The sequence below is a fragment of the Odocoileus virginianus genome, unplaced genomic scaffold (genome assembly GCF_023699985.2).
Source record: "Odocoileus virginianus isolate 20LAN1187 ecotype Illinois unplaced genomic scaffold, Ovbor_1.2 Unplaced_Contig_16, whole genome shotgun sequence".
Classification (NCBI taxonomy): domain Eukaryota; kingdom Metazoa; phylum Chordata; class Mammalia; order Artiodactyla; family Cervidae; genus Odocoileus; species Odocoileus virginianus.
In genome coordinates, this window is record NW_027224333.1 from 1,114,390 (window position 1) to 1,132,348 (window position 17,959).

Consider the following 17,959-nt stretch of genomic DNA (forward strand, 5'->3'; position numbering starts at 1 on the left):
GTATTTTGTTTCAGATTGGGCAAAACATAGATCTAAAAATTTTAAGTGGATCATGGTTTGAAAGGGGAGTGATTAGTGTGATTTAAAAGCAGTTTTAATTTTATACTTTAAGACTGTGTGTGTGTGTGTGTATTAATGATAACCTAATTTTACTGCCCCAGACTTAAAGATTTCTTGCTGTCTGGAAAACTAGTTCATCCATTAGTACTGAAATTGATTCAAGGTATTTGTGCTCAAATTTCTCCCAAGAAGCCTCCCGCCTTTGTTCTGTAGGGACACCCAGTTCCGCCACTGTTCTTAATATCCTGTTTTCCTTTGTCAGCACTCTTGTCCTTTTCAATGCCCTGTTCCCATGTTCCCTGTCTGTCTCTCGTGTGGTGCTTTACAATAACAATTCAGAACAAAAGAGTCCCTCCTCTTTCTGTTGCCTTTAAAAAAAAAAAAAAGACTTCATTCCCTGACTGTAGGGCTTGAGTGATCACGGGAAGTGTTGAAAGCATGTTCTTCATAAGAGTTAACCAGGAGTTGTAAAGGAGGGTTACTTTTCTTTATTTTTTAAGATCACAAAGTGGCTTCAGGGTCTTGTGAACACAAGGATTTTGTGTATGGCTGACTTTGAAGTGGAGAGTAAAAGCAGTTTCCTTTGAGAAAGAGAAGCTATGATATTGGAGATAATTCCCCTCTCTATTCTTAGAATAAGAATTAGTTACTGTGTAACATTGTCATTACCTGAGGACACAGTTGTGCATGTCATGTCCTCGAACCTAAGAGAAAAGTTGGGCGCTGTCATACTGGCCATCATCCACACCTATCTACTGATACATTTTCCTCCTGGTGATAAGACGCAGGAAGGGGAGAGTGTACATGGAGCAAGGGTTTTTCTAGGTAGAATTTTCTTGCAAAAATCCACCTCCAATGGTCTTGTCCTTCAGAGACTAGACCTCTTAGATGGTTTTGCTCATTTCTGGGTCACCTCTTTCAGATGTGAGTGACAGATTTTGGGGGTCACTTTTAAAAGTTGGTGTGTTTTGATTTTTCATGTAGAAATTATTGACAGGTTTCTGTTTTTGCATGCAGGAAGGAAAGTTTTTTCTCATGCAGGACAGATGCTGTGACCAAGAGGTATGTGAAGAGTACTAGCAAGTCCCAAGGAATTTTGCAAAGGTGCTTTTATACCCATATGTGTGTGGGTGTGTACATATATATCCACATGCATATGTATATATGGTTCCAAAAGCTAATTGCATTGTAGGTATACATAGGATTTTATATAGACATAGAAGTAGTTCTCTGAATGTATGTGGAAGTGCCTACTGTATTCTGAATACACTTGGAAAAGCATTTAGGAAAGGCAGTATTGGAGACCCTTTTATCTGATTGATTTCACAGGACTCAGTGGCCTCCATTTCTGCCACAACCACACTGATGGGCCTGCTCTTCCAGAAGGTTCGATTTAGATTTAGATTTCTGTCAAGAGACTAAATGTGACACATTCTCACTCCCTTCTTTCTCTTTCAAGTCTGCTCTCACGGCCTTCAGAACCAAATTCTTGCCTGACACCCAGTACAGCATAGACCTGGAAAACATCAGTCATTTTCAATTTAGTGTAAAATAGGTTCCATTTGTCTTTAAAACCGGATGCTTTCTTTCTTAACATAAACTGGAAAAACTCTGAAATGTCGGAGTCCCCCCTGACATTGGGAAATTTCCTGTCAAGGTGGTCGGATTGTGCACTCTAGAAGATGATAGAATTTGTTGTTGTTTATCATTTTCCTTGGCTTTTGTGGGACAGAGTAAATGTTTCCTGATGTCTCAGGCTAATTTTTCCACAACAGCGCCAAAATGTCTCAGAGAAATCTTGACAATTTTAATGTTGTTTTAACAAAAGCAGTGCTTTCAAATCTCTTGATGAACAGGTCTTTCCAAATCTATTGGATGATGTACATGTGCCCCTTCCATGGACAGTGAGGACTCCTTTGGGAAGTCATTTGTAGGTGAAATTGAGTAACCCTTTTGTTTATTGTTAAAAGACAAACAAAATTATGGTTTGCAGAGATGTAAGTCTAGAGAACGTATGTTTGGTTTTTATGTCCAAACATGCGAGGCATGCTTTGGTTTACCATGAGGGGTGCAGTGGCATGAAAGTAGGTGTCACAATATGCAGCCCAGGTGACACAGGGAAGTCGTTCTTGCCTGCTGCTTGCCCTTTATCAAGATTGTTCTCCAGGGACCTCCCTGGTGGTCTAATAGTGAAGACTTCACCTTCCAATGCAGGGGTTGTGGGTTTGATCCTTGGTCAGGGAGCTAATACCCCACATGCCTCATGGCCAAAATCCCTGAAAACATAAAACAGAAGCAATATTGTAATGAATTCCATTAAGGTTTTAAAAATGGTTGACATCAAAAAATAATTTTAAAAAATGTTTGATGGACTTTGACATTAAAAAAATGTTCTTTAACCTTCTTGGGTTGAGTCCAAATATCTGGGTGATGAATTGAATTGTGCAGGTTTGCAACCAATGTAGGTTTTTAGTTTTCTTTTTTTTTTTTTTTTTTACACTTTCCTGATGATTTACTTTCGTTGCAATTTCTTGCCTTGTGCAGTGTGATAAGCAACATCCTTGAAAGAACTGCAGTGCAGGGCAAGTTTTGCTTTTTTGGCTTTTGGGAAGACGACTTCCCTTTCTTCCTTCAGACAATCAGTTTTTAAAAGATTACTCTCCATTCTTGATTCACTCTTTTTTTGCCATTCTGGAGAGTGAAATTTGGGACACTCATAGCAGATTTGCTGTGTGTGTGTGTGTTTATGTTTGTATTATATGTACATATGCCTGCAATGCAGCAGACCCAGGCTCAATCTCTGGCTCAGGAAGATCCCCTGGAAAAGGGAATGGCAACCCACTCCAGTATTCCTGCTTGGAGAATCCCATGGACAGAGGAGCCTGGCGGGCCACAGTCTATGGGGTCACAAAGAGTCAGACACAACTGAGCAGCTTTCACTTTTGTATGTACATATACACATATGATACGCCTATATGATATGCATGTACAATATATGTATACATAATATCTATACATATGTATGTATATATGTAAAGCTTGCTTGTGGGTGAATGCACATATGTGTATATTTTATAGGTATAGTTTCAGTTGTTTCTCAGGATGACAGATTATGATTTAGATCTCTCTTTCTCAAAGAAACAATGGCTGCTTTATTACGTCTATACAAGAGATCATGACTCCTGATATAGCATCTAAAAAAAAAAACCTTCTTCTCGATATTGTATTTTAATTCAGAAGATAGATGCAAGGTAATACATATATTATTTTAAAAAATAACAAAGCAGTGTCCCGAGCATAATGTGATCACGTACTCAGAAGGAGGCCGAGAGGATCAAAATGCAAGGGAGTCCTGTGCCCGTTGGTAACCCCAGGCAATGGTCAGGCACGACTTCCACTGGCAGCATACAAAGCTGGCATCCGGCGCTCAGCCGTCGGACACTGACCCGCTCTTGATCCCTGTGAGCAGTGAGGGTACAGATCCTAGTGGCAAATCATGCTTTGGGGGTGAGGGGACTAGGCAGCGGGTATTGACCCGACCCGAGCTGCCTTTTCATTTGGTTTAGATGAGCCCCGAGTCGGCCAGGGCCCAGGGGAGCCACGAAAGGGTCCGAGGAAAGGGCAGTTTGAAAAGCCAGAGAGTTTTGATTCTTCAGCTCAGCGAGCCTGGCGGGGTGGATGAGGTGGAGCTGGCCTTCCTGGAATTGTCGCGTCGATTTTCCTGTTGTGTTTCACTGTTGACGCTCTCACAGACATACAGGACCGCTCCAGCACCGCCTGCCACCCACCATCTGGTCTCGGTGGCCTGTGTGTCATTTCGTGAGTCCCCCTCCTCTGTCTACAGCGATGTTTCTTCAAAAAGAACTAGGGTGCAGTCCGTTGGTGGGTATTCAAGGCAATCTTTTCGTAAGAATCTGTGGAGATGCTAAAAGAACTCTTTCGGACAACTGTGCTGTTTCCTGTTTTTAACCTGTTTATCCGTCTTTCAGTAGGATGAATGGCATTTCTGAGACTGTCGAGGGGTTTTCTTCACTCTTAAGACAGGGCAGAATCAAGCAGTTGTTCCTGGAGAAATCAGGATGGCTTTTTTTTGCCTTGTCATTTGTGTCTTTTTTGCTTATCTGCTTGTATAAATGAACTCCAGAAGGTGTATTTAAGCATTCTGTTAAGTAAATTTGGAAGACTGGGTTTCAATTAAAATAACCAGACAGTGTGACCTAGCTCCAATTTCTCCTTAATTTTTATCATTAAAGCCTGCATATCCCTAAAGACATCTGCCAGGCTTCCAAGTGATTCTTTTCAGGAATGTTCATTCATTATTAATCAGGTTGCGTGGGCAAGAGAGTATGTGATTATTTTAAAGAATGTCCTGGAGATCCAATTACTAAAAAATGAGTGAGTTCTAGACAGACGTGGATGGACAGAAAAGGGTTTGTGAACAGATTAATTCAATTTGCATAAATTCCACCAGGTGGGTGTTGACTGAAATTAAAAATCTTTCCTGGTTCTCAGTTCAGATATCAGGTAAAACATTTTTAACTCTAGTACTCCTTAGAATACAGGTGAAATGACAACTGATTAAAAATATCTCTTGTCCTCATTAGTTATTTTAAAACTTGGGGCTAGTGCCTCAGTGCTTATCTGCTTGTCACTTTTTTTTTTCCATCAGTTCCTCTGGTCCCCTACAATTTGGTTGGCAGAAATTTTCACTTGTCTGCCGTGATGAAGTGAATGAATTTGAGTGTGCTGATGGTCAGAAGTTAACCACAGTGATACTTCAGAGGGATTACCTTTAGAAGGTTATGGGATCACTTATTTTCACCCGTTCCTACTCGATGTATTATTTCTACTGTTGCTTTAAGAGCCCTTTTGCATTTTGACTGTTCTGTGCCATAATTTGGGGTGGGATAAACTGTGGTATCAGTTTCTAGGCATTCAGGTTGCCTTTACATTCAATTGGAGCTCCCTTAATCCCTCTTTCCATCCTATGGTTCTCTTTTATTGTGCATTTACTGACTCACCTGCTTCTCAAATCAGACAGGATTCTAATGAGTAAAATAGTATTTGGGTAGTGTTTTTACTGTGTGGTATTTATAACTCAAAAATGAAAAACTAAACCAGGACTGAATATGCAGATATTGAGTGCTTGTATTATATTTTAAAAATACTCAGTTTGTGGTGAATTCATCTTGGTGGAGCTCTCAGTTTTTACTGAGTTTCTGTTAGATCATGTTTGGGGTTTGGAGATGCAGTTTATCTGACGTGAGGCCAAGTCCTTTCTGAGTTTAGTCTCTTTTGCAAACCCTGACTCACCAACTGAGGTTCAGTTTCAGTATTTTCCAATTCCCAAGTTTTTAGTCCTCTGAAAGTCTGTATTTCTGCTGATCCAAGATGAAAACATTATTCCACAGTCCTTAAAAAAATACTCCACCTATGGCTCTGGAAAAGAGAGAATCCCGTAGCAAAAATTCAGATGGCAGTAAGTCGGCTCAGTCTTAATTACTTATGTGAAGAGAATGAACAGGAAATTGACTTGATCCTGTTTCTGAAATTTATGACTCTTGAAGAAATAAATGTATGCATAGCATTTTCGAAGCTGTCTCTTTTTTCTGATACTTTTAGGAATTTCCTTTTCCAAACCAGTTTTAGGTGACTTGGTGTAATGTTGTGCAGTTTTGATGGTGTTTGTCCTCTCAGTTGCATTTTGTTAAAACACCAACCTTGGTTTCCAGAGTCTATTTATGGGGAGAGATGGAGGAAGTGCCTTGCGAATCATCTGGGCAGTGGCTGAGAGTGACCTGATATTAACAACTGACCACAGGTCACCCAGTGTTGGTATCCAAGTTTCTTCCTTGGTCTGGTGACTCATTAATTTCCCTCATGGTGATGGCTTTCAGAACTGTACAAAGTGAGGCCCTAAAAGTAAAATTATAGGTGGCTAAAATGCATGTTCTTTTTCACAGTCTCCAAATGAGAAAAGTAATTACTTTTGATGGAGTATGCAGACATGACATAGAATACCTGTAGGGAAGCATTGAGAGTGGATTTACCTTATGATTAAGACACCGATGTCTCTATTAAGAGAAATTGGGAATAAAGAAGTCAGGGATGATGTGCTGACAATTGCCTGCATGCAAAGTTACCTCAGTCAAGTCTGACTCTTTGTAACCCCATGGACTGTAGCCCACCAGGATCCTCTGTCCGTGGGATTCTCCAAGAGAGTGTTGGAGTGGGTCGCCATATCCTTCTCCAGGGGATCTTCCTGACCCAGGGATAGAGTCTCTTAAAGGCAGGTTCTTTACCACTGGAGTCACTTGAGAAGTTCACAGTATTGTCTCACAGTAATGTCTCCTTATTCTAGCAGGTGATTGAATTCATAGAATGCACTTGGTCTGGAGATTCCTTGGTCACTTCTTGATTTATATGTGTGTGTGTGTGTGTGTGTGTGTGGATGTGTGACATTACCATGGGATTTTGAACTGGAAAGGCTGCTCATCGACTTTGACTAGGGATTAAACTTTGCAATGCATGCCATCTTCACAGGGGTCCTAGGTATTTCTTCAAGGTGCAGGTTATCTTTGTCATAGCAGAAGTCAGGAGAGAGTACAATGGACTAAAGCTGTGAAACCCTAAAATGAGCTACCGAGCAGGACGGTGGGAAGGCTTGTGACAGCAGGGAGTGAAATGTCTTCTCTGCATTGACTTGTCAGATGAATAGTTTTGCTCTTACTTCAAAGCAGAAGGCAAAAAAGATGAAACCAACAGATATGAACGCTCTTAACTTCTGTCTCCCTGCTTTAGCACGTTGATCCCTAAGGGCACTCCTGCTGAGTCCAGCCATCTCCCGTCTCGAGCCTAATACCATATCTAAATTCTTTCAGTCCCAATGACCTTGTCTTCTACTGGGAACTTTCTCCTCCCGTCTCTTTGCTTCCGCATCCTGTACCTTGGACAAAAGAAGGCCTTTCTCCCTCCGGGAAAGTCATCCTCCTGGAATGAGCACAGGTTAAAGATGATGATACCTGGAGCCCAGAGGGAGCAAGGTGGCTTCTTCCAAGGCACCTGGGTCAGCCAGCTCACCATAACCATCACCTGGGTGTCCAGGTGCAGTCTCTCTACAGTGCTCAACTGCTAGCTCTCCTGCAGGCTTTCTATTGATGAAAGTGAAAGTGAAACTCACTTAATCGTGTCAGACTCTGCGACCCCATAGACTGTAGCCCACCAGGCTCCTCGGTCTATGGAATTCTCTAAGCAAGAATACTGGGGTACATTGCCATTCCCTTCTCCAGATGATCTTCCTGACCCAGGAATCAAACCCAGGTCTCCTGCATTGTATGCAGATTCTTTACCAGTTGAGCCACCAGGCTGACTGGTGATGAATTTTCTGTTGATCTATAGATAATTTTTCCTTAACTCCCAAAGGTGTGAGTGTCTTATATCCAACTTGTATCATGCAGTTTTGAAGGGGGAGGTAGTCTTTTGGCTCAGGCTATCCATTCACAATTGGCCTCAAATTTCGACTATGAATGTTACCTCCATGTGAGATTCATGTTTGTGCTCACACATGCCTGCCTATATCAGTCCCAGGGCTAATCTGATTCTATTGAATGAATGATGAAAGAAGATGACTCATTTAAATCTGCGACTCATTACTGATCACCCTGTTGGGTACTAGGAAATACTCCTTTTAAATAAATATTTTAGTTATTTTGTGAAGAGGATAGTTATTTTGTTTTGTGTCTTTCAGCTAAAGCTTTACTTGGCTAATGGTAAACATGTAAGACATATCATGCTATTTAAAGCCATCTTTTAAAATGTTCTTCTTTGTGGAATGTGAAATCCCTCAGTACCATAGTAGCCAGGGCTCTTCTGACCTCTTGGAAATTTGTCTCTTATTTTTTTAAAAAAGCAGAAAACAAAAGAAAATGGAACATGAAACAAAAAAAAGTGACAAGAGAAAAAAATGATTTGTGCTAGGAAGAAAAGCAAAGACAACTGCTAAGAGCAGAAAATGGTCCCATTTCCTGGGTCTCTGGTACAGGAGGTTAGTGATTGGGACTAAGATTAAAGAAGCAGCTTGGGAGAAAATTGGGCGAGGTTTTTTAAAAGATAAGATGTCAGGACTGAGACTTGGGCAGCAGGGAGCTGCTCAATGTTTTGTGCCTTTAAGAGAACTCACCAGAAGAAATGATGATGCCAAAGCATGTTGCAAAGATGAAACTGAAAGACAGAAATTGGGAGGTAATAAGTCAAATTAGTAGATATTTTTGTTCTTGTGTGGGGTTTGTTTTTGTTCGTTTGTTTTGGGCAATAATGTGGGAATTCAGTATAGATCAGGATCAACACAGGGGCAGTAAGAACAGAGAAGTCAAAGAACTACTAAGATTTGGTATTTACATGTCTTGGCTAATGATTTGGATTTGGGGAAAGGTGAGTATATGGTTTCCTATTGATTCTGTGACAAAGTACCAGAAGCTTCATGGCATTAAAAAACACTGGGAGTCATTAAGTCTGACACTGTTCCCACTTGGCTATAATTAAGGTATATCTACAAGGCTGTATTCCTTCTGGAAGTTCTAGCTGTGGTCCCCATCTTTTTTGGCACCAGGAACCAGTTTTATGGAAGATAATTTTTCTGTGGGCCAGGGTTGGGGGATGTTTTCAGGATGATTCAAGTGCATTACATTTATGGTGCACTTTCTCTTAGTATGACATCAGCTCCATCTCAGATCATCAAGCATTAGATCCAGAGGTTGGGGACCCCTGATCTAGAGGATAATCTGTTTCTTTATTTTGTGTATCTTCTGGAGGCTGCCCATATTCTTTGGCTTATGGCCTCCTCCCATCTTCAAAGCAGTGTCTTATCAGGTCTTTTTCAAGTAGTGTCATCTGACACTTCTCTCTTACTTCCCATTTCCACTTTTAAGGACTCTCATGATTATATTGAGTCCCATTGGATGATGTAGGCTCATCCCTTTGTTTCAAGGTCAGCTGCTTAGCAGCCTTAACTTCCATCTGCAACCTGAATTCCCGTTTGCTTCGTAAGATAGCTTTGGTGGGCTGGGGGCATGATTCTGCCTCCCCCTAGAGGAAGGAGTAGAAAATGAGGCAAGCCTCTGACTTGTGCTAATCAGGAGAATGGAAGCATCATGAGGAGATACCAGGAGGCTTGGAGGGCAGATGGGTTTGGGACAGAAGCTACTGAGTCCCATGAGATGCACACTGTGAGTTGAGGCGCTTATAGTAAATGAAGCAAATTGTCCATGCTATGAGATGGTGCTGTGAGAGTCTCGCAAGCCTAGGAGTCAGAGAGGCAGTACATGGATGAACAAACAACCTGGACAGCTTTTTGATGGAAGGTAGGCTGGCCCTTTTCAAAACATAGGCTTTGTGGCTCAGCTGGTAAAGAATCTGCCTGCCAATGCAGAAGACTCAAGAGACGCTGGTTTGATCCCTGGGTCAGGAAGATCCCCTGGAGTAGGAAATGGCAACCTGTTCCAGTATTCTTGCCTGGAAAATTCCATGGACAGAGGAGCCTGGTGGGCTACAGCCCATGGGGTTGCAGAGTTGGAGGTGACTGACTGTACATGCACACACATACAGTCTTTGCTTAGCTGGAGGAGAAGTCAGATGTGGTTAGAGAAGAAAACCAGAAAAGCCCCCATCTCAGTGCTACACAAAATGGGGAAGGGGAGGTAAAGGAGACAGGGAGAGATGTGGAAAATAAATATCCATTTATTCATTTTTCATTTTAAAGAAGTGCTTTCCTCCGAAGTCTTGAGTCTGTAAGAAAGTTTTTTGAAAAGATGTCTGGCGGCCAGTGCTTCCCAGCATCAGTGCTTAGCTGCATCCTGTGACCAAAGACCACCGCTGAGGGCTGTGATTGGAGAGAATTGGAGAGAACATCTGTGGGTGCTACCCCAGGGACACACAGCTAAGAAAGAGCAGAGCTGTGGATCAGACTCCATTGTCTGGCCACCCGCCCAACTCTTTCCCCTCACTCTTCTGTGCCCTGTTATGGACCATAAACGGTGGACGAGCAGAGATGTGAACTGTGAATTGTTTTTCATCCCTGGTTTGTTGCAAAGGTTCCCACGATGACCGACATCCTCCTCTGAATGAGAACCAATCAGCCCATTCAGAAAAATCTTGAGCTATAGCATTTCCTGACGGTGATATGCACGTCTGATTTCCTTCCATTGTAGTGAAGGCTAAGAGTCAATGTCTCTCTCTCTCTTAATTGGAGGCCTGGAAATTAAATTGCAAGAGTTCAAAAAAGAAAAAGATCACATTTTGCACAAAATCTACTCCCACTCCCACATCTCTGTGTGCTTGGTGACCCCTCTTAGTCTTTAAAACCCACATTGCATGTTGCCTGCTTCAGGAAGCTTCTACATCCTCTTCTCTCCCAGTCTTTTGTTACGTTGGATGACAATTTGTTTTCTCTCTCCCATAATAGACCATAAGATCACTGAAGGTGGAGGGGGGCAGGCAGGTGTTACCATTAGTTGTCCCAGGACCCTTTACCTAGAGGGAGTTCACTATTTGGTGAAAGAATGAATGGCATTTTCATGTCTCAAAACAAAATAAAACAAAAACACCATCATTTTAAAGAAAGCTAGAAAATAAGCCATGCCATTTTTTTTTTAAAGAGAAGGGAATGGCATCTGTGCTTAGTGGTAATATATTGTTGAATGGTTTCATAAGAGTATCGCTACCATGGGAAAATCTGGATAAAAGCAATAAAAATGAGATCTGCTGTAGACAGCAAGTCAAAATCCCTTCCTTTCTGGCAGCCTACAGGCCAGAGGTTCAGAAAAATGGCCAAATCTCACTTTGCATCTCGATATTTTGTCATCACTTAATACAATTAACCAACAGCATTTATAGCATAGACACTTGTATAAAGTGCCACGCCAAGCACCAGGGCAATAAAAGAAAAATGATCCATTTCTGAGCAGCTGCTATTAAATCATTCTTAGGTGAATTGCCCCTGAGGACTTGACTCACATTGTGTCCATGGATGGCAGGGTGGAATCCTGTCGTCTAGCATTTCCCATTAGCACTCGAAACTTGTATGTGCTTGTTGAGGTCTTATCCTGCCGGCATGGCTATTGTTGCCAGTGCAGCATTTTATTCATACCTCTCTGAAAGTGCTCTTCATTTCTATTTTGTTGACTGTACATGTCTCTGTCTTCTAAAATACGGGTCAGCAGAATAAGATATGTATGCCAAATCCAGCTTGCTACCTGCTTTTGTAAATATAATCCCATTGGACAGCCATGATCATTCATCTCTGTATTGCATATGACTGCTTTTGCCTGCTACAGTGGCAAAATTGAGTCATTGCAATAGAGACTGTCTGGCCTGCAGTACCAGAAACGTGTACTGCCTTGGCCTTGATAGGGAAAGTTTGCTGACCTCTATTCTGACATATTGAGAGATTATTGAAAGCAAGGGTTATGTTTTATTGTTCTGGGTTCAGCCCCAATGTTGGTACTTATATTAACTCAATCAGTGAATGTTTGAGTCTTAATGTGTGTGAGGCACTGTTCTAGGTGCTGGTGGTGCATCCCTCAAAGAGCAAAGCAAAGTCTGTGCCCTCCTAGAACTTGATACTCTAGTGGTGGGGCCATGGGGAGAGATGGAGCAGTGAACAAACTAATAGACTATGTCAGTGAATGTTATGAAAGGAAACAAATGGAGATGGGGAAGACGGGTTGCCGCATGGGTAAATGGGTGGTCACAGTGGGAATAGGGGAATTCATTTCATGTGGGTTCACAAAGAAGGTGACGAGCAGAGAGTCATTCCAATGACTTTGCCAAAGGGAGACAGGACGTGCGTGGTGTGTTTGAGAGATTGCAAGGAGGCTATGTGCCCAGAGCAAAAGAAGGGCTGGCGTGGGAGGAAATGAGGTCACTATCTGAGTCTGTGTTTTCTGGGGCTGGTTTTATTCTGTGAACTTCTCCCGGAGTGAGATGGGAAACCCCTGGAGGCATGAGCAGAGGCGAGGCAGGCTCTGTCATGTGTTAACAGGCTCTTCTGAGTGGAGGATAGACTATGGGGGGTTGGGGGGGCAACAGTGAGAAGAAGCCAGGAGACCATTTAGAAAAATACTGTGATCATCCAGGTAGGGGAGGATGTTGGCTTGGCCCATGATCATAGAGGGAAGGGGATGAAGAGGAGGGCTGATTCCAATTTCTTGAGCCAGCTCACTGCCTGGCATTCGGTAAATGTCTCTTGAATAAAATGTCAGTGTTTCCCTGGGGGTCCACGGTGGAATCCCCTCTAGAAATTCTGACTGTGCTACTCTGGGATGAAATTCTGGCACCTGCCTAAAAATGCAATCATGAAAACTCTCCAGACAAGCTCAATCCTCTAGTGAGATCTATCATTAGGTGTTCTTGTTTCACCTGCCAACATAGTAGACCAAAGGATCTACCTTTTTCCTTTACTTGACATGCTTCTGCTGATGGTAAGTGAGAAGATATTTGATTGAGAGATTATTCTGTTTTCCCATGATTAACCAAAATGATGATTAATGGGTAAAACCTTTCAATTTATTGTAAGCCATCTGTAGGAAAGAGTTGGCCAGGACTGAGTGTGGATCATAAGTTTCTCAAAACAGCAGCCCTGGGCTTTCCATTTGTAGGTCGTGGAAAGATAAGCAATCTTTAATATTTCAAATCTCAGCTGCCCGTTTATCCTTTCTTATATAGTTAATATCAGAAGATGGCTGGAGAGGTCTTTAAGATGCCAGGCTTCTATGAAGCCGGCAGCTCTTTAATTTTTCACGAGGCCGGCGCATCCTTTATGCTTTTAATGATCAGCTACCATTCAGTTGATAACGAGGTGAGCATTGGTTTAACCAAAGCACACCATGGTATTTCTGAGGGATGCTATTTCAGAGAGGGTGAGGGCATTTTAGAAACGGTGAATTTTGTAAATAAATGGAGGTGTGAATACAAAAAGGCTGATTGTCAGAATCACTAAACAGAGCTTCAGATGTGAAGCCTTCCCATGAATCTGGCTGAGAAAACCCCCTGGAGGGTGATTTGAACATCGCCTCTACTGGGTGAAGTGCACTACTGGGTGAACTGCACGATTCTCCCACAGTCCGCAGCGGGCTGCATCTAATGTGCCCGTCACTGTTGCGCAGACCTCTGCTAATGGCCTTGAAAGGGAGAAGGTTCAAAGAGGCTTGGTTCCCAGGCCTGCTAATGAGCATGAGGCCTCTTCCCTTTTAATGAGCCAGGGTTTATGTGGAATTCTTTGCCCTCCCCTTTTTGAAGGGAAGGCAGGCGAGAGTTCACAAAAGCAGCAAGTCTTGCCGTCAAGGGGAGCTTGCAGCTGGGCCACCCGAAGACAGCCTGGAGGGGAGCAACAAAGCTGCCAGAGGTCGCGCCCAGGCCAACGTGGCTCTGAGTGTGAGGCTGGACCTCCTGCTAGCCCGGCCTGTCGCTGGTGACAGTGACAAGCCCTTGATGGGAGATTTTAGGCTGGGAGGGTTGCTTATGGTCCGTCGGCAGCCCTTTAAATTTCCTCGGTGGAGCGCGACTACCTTCAAGTGCTTTCTAAACTGTAATCGTCACCATTGTTATAACTTAGCAAATGAATGTTGTAGCCACTATGATCCTTGTTCTCATGAACCACATTGTTAGCACTCACTGGTCCTCAGCTCACCGCAGCCGCTAAAAAGGCCCCCAGATATTTTTCTCCACTTCTCTCTGCCCACCCACGTCCCACTGCTGGATTAAACAATAGAATTATTCAGAAGAGTAACAAATACATGCCAGAAACGTTGCCTCTATCACAATCATCTTTGTGAAAGTCACTTGTTTTTTTTCTTGGGGGTGTATTTGGGAAACTGACATCCCCGGTTGCAACGTTATGATTGCCACTGAAACCACACAATTGATTTCATACACATTTCATGCCCGCTTCTACAATAACTGCCTTTCTCCTCTGAAGCCTGGTTCGGTATCACAGAGTAGCAGCCCTTAAAGCACATATACTTAACATGTCAACTCATAAATGCAAAGTCGTGAAAGACTCTGTAGTTCATTAATTACTGTTTCTACATTTTTTGTTTTAAAACACAAGGAAAACTTGGCCATAACACAATAAGATTATTGTGATTAGATATGGAAATTACAGTTTCAAGAACTTGCCGGTTTGGAGGGAGACCCTTTAAAGGACAAAACTGCAAAAAAAGAAAAATACATTAAATTTAAAAAAATGCTGCTTTGGGCGACAGGAACCTTGAGGAGATGTTAGCTGATATGCTGGCTTTGGGTGCTCTCCGCCCCCCCTTATTTCCCCAGTGAATAGAGAATTATTTGGAATGTACACACATTTACCCTCCCGTGACCTGTGTGTGGAATTATTCTGAGATGCACTCAAAGCTGACAGCCCCCCATGGCTGACCCCCTCACGCCTAATCACATCTTACGTTCTGTTTCCAGATAGCTGATCAGCTTCCTTGGATTTTGCTGATGACCCAGGAGAGCTTTGCCTGAAGATGGAAACACTGGAGTCGGAGCTGACCTGCCCTATTTGTCTGGAGCTCTTCGAGGACCCTCTCCTGCTCCCCTGTGCACACAGCCTCTGCTTCAACTGCGCCCACCGCATCCTGGTGTCACACTGCGCCACCAACGAGTCCGTGGAGTCCATCACCGCCTTCCAGTGCCCCACCTGCCGGCATGTCATCACGCTCAGCCAGCGAGGTCTAGACGGGCTCAAGCGCAACGTCACCCTCCAGAACATCATCGACAGGTTCCAGAAAGCCTCAGTGAGCGGGCCCAATTCCCCCAGCGAGACCCGCCGGGAGCGGGCATTCGACGCCAACAGCATGACCTCTGCCGAGAAAGTCCTCTGCCAGTTCTGTGACCAGGATCCTGCCCAGGACGCCGTGAAGACCTGTGTCACTTGCGAAGTGTCCTACTGTGACGAGTGCCTAAAAGCCACTCACCCGAACAAGAAGCCCTTCACAGGCCACCGTCTCATTGAGCCCATCCCGGACTCGCACATCCGGGGGCTGATGTGCCTGGAACACGAGGATGAGAAGGTGAATATGTACTGCGTGACCGATGACCAGTTAATCTGTGCCTTGTGTAAACTGGTCGGGCGGCACCGAGATCATCAGGTGGCAGCTTTGAGTGAGCGCTATGACAAATTGAAGGTTAGTCCGATCCGCCTTAAGCCAAACCCCTTTGTGCCAGCAAATGTCATGGAAAGAAAAAGTGTATTCACTGCTAGCTACGTGGCAGGTGAAACTTGTCTCTTCGCCTTTTGTTATCTGATTCGTTGTAGCATGTTTTTTTGGCAGCCTGGCCATGTTACACAATAAGAGTATCTTGTCAAAGTTGACTGCTGCTTGTAATGTTAGCGTTGTCAAGGCGAGAGCAAATTCGGAAAAATCTGGGTTATTTTCAGTCCTTGTAGTTGAGAGAGAGCAAGAGAGAGAGAGAGAGTCAGAAGGAATAGCAGATAAAATCTGGGTTTAGGCATTTGTGGGGGCATTTATTTTCCTCACTCATTTCACTGGCATCGTACTAGTATCTAGTTACTGCCCAAACAAAGGAGAGAGGGAGGAGGAATGCCTAGAGCAAATGTGGGATTTTAGAGGACATGTGACCTTTTATTCCTGGCGTAAATGATATCCAGCTTACTGGTGGACTGGAGTGTTCCAATTGTCTCGGATTTACAAAAGAATTTCTTTTCGTGGAAGCTTTTTAATGCAGTAAGGGTAGAGGCAAGTATATTTAACTTCATTTTTAACCTGGAACTCCGAACCGAACTCTGGCTCGGGGAATGATAATTAATATGACTATCCATCACATTTTAAAAATCACTCTCTAAACACGGAGAGAAGGCTCCAGGGGAGAAATAAGCTGGGTCTCCAGGTGTCTGTTCATCTGCGGGCGGCGGTGGGTCTAATTATTGCAAACTCAGCTGAGCGAGTTTGCTCTGATCATGAGACACTTCTGTCGATTCTGTTCACCAGCTAATTTTAGATCATAAGATGCCAATTAAAAGGAAAGGAAGTATGAATTAAGAGCTTTGAGTAAATATATATTGAAGTCCTTCCTCTCAGGACACACAACACCGTGTTGTTGAGCAAACACAATGAATCACATGATCGAAAGCATTACCGCTCAGAGCAGATCGTCACCTCTCACTAATAGTTCCTGTCACTTCTTCTCGCCGCTGATGTGGGCTTGTGTTTATGGGGACCAAGTCGTAATCCTTGCTTTCAAACGTCATTTGGGGAACAAACCTATCACCTGAGCAGTATGCCTCACTCAAAGTATTCATTGACGACTGATACAAATCAATCTAGGAAGTTAAGCAATGGATGGGGGCAATGCAGACAAGGGAAGACAGATGCTGACTAGATTTCTAGCATCATGCACAAAGGTGACCAAAAGCACACCTCCCAAGTTCTTAATAGCAAAGCAATGTGTGTGTGAATTGTGCTGCTAAAATTCTTCAGAAATTGCTGTGGCTATCAGATTTTAGAAACTATGGTGATCCTTTTGCCCTTTTTTGGTGGGGGACAGAATGTGTAGGATGATTGAACATTGGTGCTTTTTTTCCCCCTCCCTTTTTAAAAAACTGAAGTATAGTTATTTACAATGTTGTCTTAGTTTCAGATGTACAGCTAAGTGATTCAGTTTTATATATTTATATATATGTGTGTGTGTGTATATATATATATTCTTTTTCAAATTCTTTTCCCTTATAGGTTATTACAAAATATTGAGTAGAGTTCCCTGTGCTATATAGTAGGTCCTTGTTGGTTATCTATTTTATATATAGTAGTGTGTATATGTTCGGAGAAGGCAATGGCACCCCACTCCAGTACTCTTGCCTGGAAAATCCCATGGATGGAGGAGCCTGGTAGGCTGCAGTCCATGGGGTCGCTAAGAGTCAGACACAACTGAGTGACTTCACTTTCACTTTTCACTTTCATGCATTGGAGAAGGAAATGGCAACCCACTCCAGTGTTCTTGCCTGGAGAATCCCAGGGACAGGGGAGCCTGGTGGGCTGCCGTCTATGGGGTTGCACAGAGTCAGACACGACTGAAGCGACTTAGCAGCAGCAGCAGTGTGTATATGTTACTTCCAAATTCCTAATTTATTCCTCCCCCAACCTTTCACCTTTGGTAAGCAGAAGTTTGTTTTCAAGAAGGTAAGTGTTTTTGCTTTCCAAAATGTGAAGCTGCCAGATTGGATTTTTTTCTTTATCAAAAACTGTTCCTTTAATTGGATTAATACTGCTTAATGACCACGTGTGAAAACACCACACTTGAGGTTTGATATCAGCAACTCCAAGACTTGATATTTAAACCTGGTATTTGAGTTCTTCTCATTACTTTTGTCCCATCAAAGAGGAGTCCTTAGTTATTTACATCTCCAAATTTAAGAGGAAGCACTTACGTGTTCTAGCCCATTTTGTGATGAAAATGAAATTCTTCAATTATGAGCCTTGAACACTGGTCTAATGAAGCCAGTAGGCTAGTGGTCATTTATACTGTTACCAGGAGGGCCTGACAACTAATGATCCTGGTAGATTTTATCTTATAATTACAGAAATATAATCATATAAACAGCACCCAGTAGGCTGAAACACATTTATAGCTACTCAACAAAGTATGCTTATAAGTATTTATTTACAGCCATTTCACAAAATATGCTTATCAGCATTTAAACAAATAGCATGCTAGCATAGCCTGTTTGTTCTAAAATATGCCACTTATGTTAGAACAAAAAAATCATAGAATAGATGACATTTGGGTGTCCATGGTATTTCAAAACCTAACTACAGTATAAACATCGGGTTTTTGAAGAAAGGAATAGCATACTGAAAGGACCAAAACGAACAAACAAAAACTG

General features: G+C 42.8%; 1 protein-coding gene across 4 annotated transcripts in view; it reads left to right on the forward strand.

Moving 5' to 3' along the window:
* The window catches only part of MID1 (midline 1), a 395,950-nt gene that overhangs the window by 250,499 nt on the left and 127,492 nt on the right, over positions 1-17,959 (forward strand). For 2 of the 4 annotated variants that reach the window (XM_020911572.2, XM_020911570.2), the window contains exon 2: positions 14,527-15,242. In XM_020911572.2, coding sequence (XP_020767231.1) covers positions 14,583-15,242 — 660 coding nt within the window. In that variant the 5' untranslated portion in view covers positions 14,527-14,582. Of the gene's footprint in view, positions 1-3,771; positions 3,943-14,526; positions 15,243-17,959 lie in introns of those variants that run through there. The other 2 variants (XM_020911571.2, XM_070464124.1) reach the window with 2 other exon arrangements.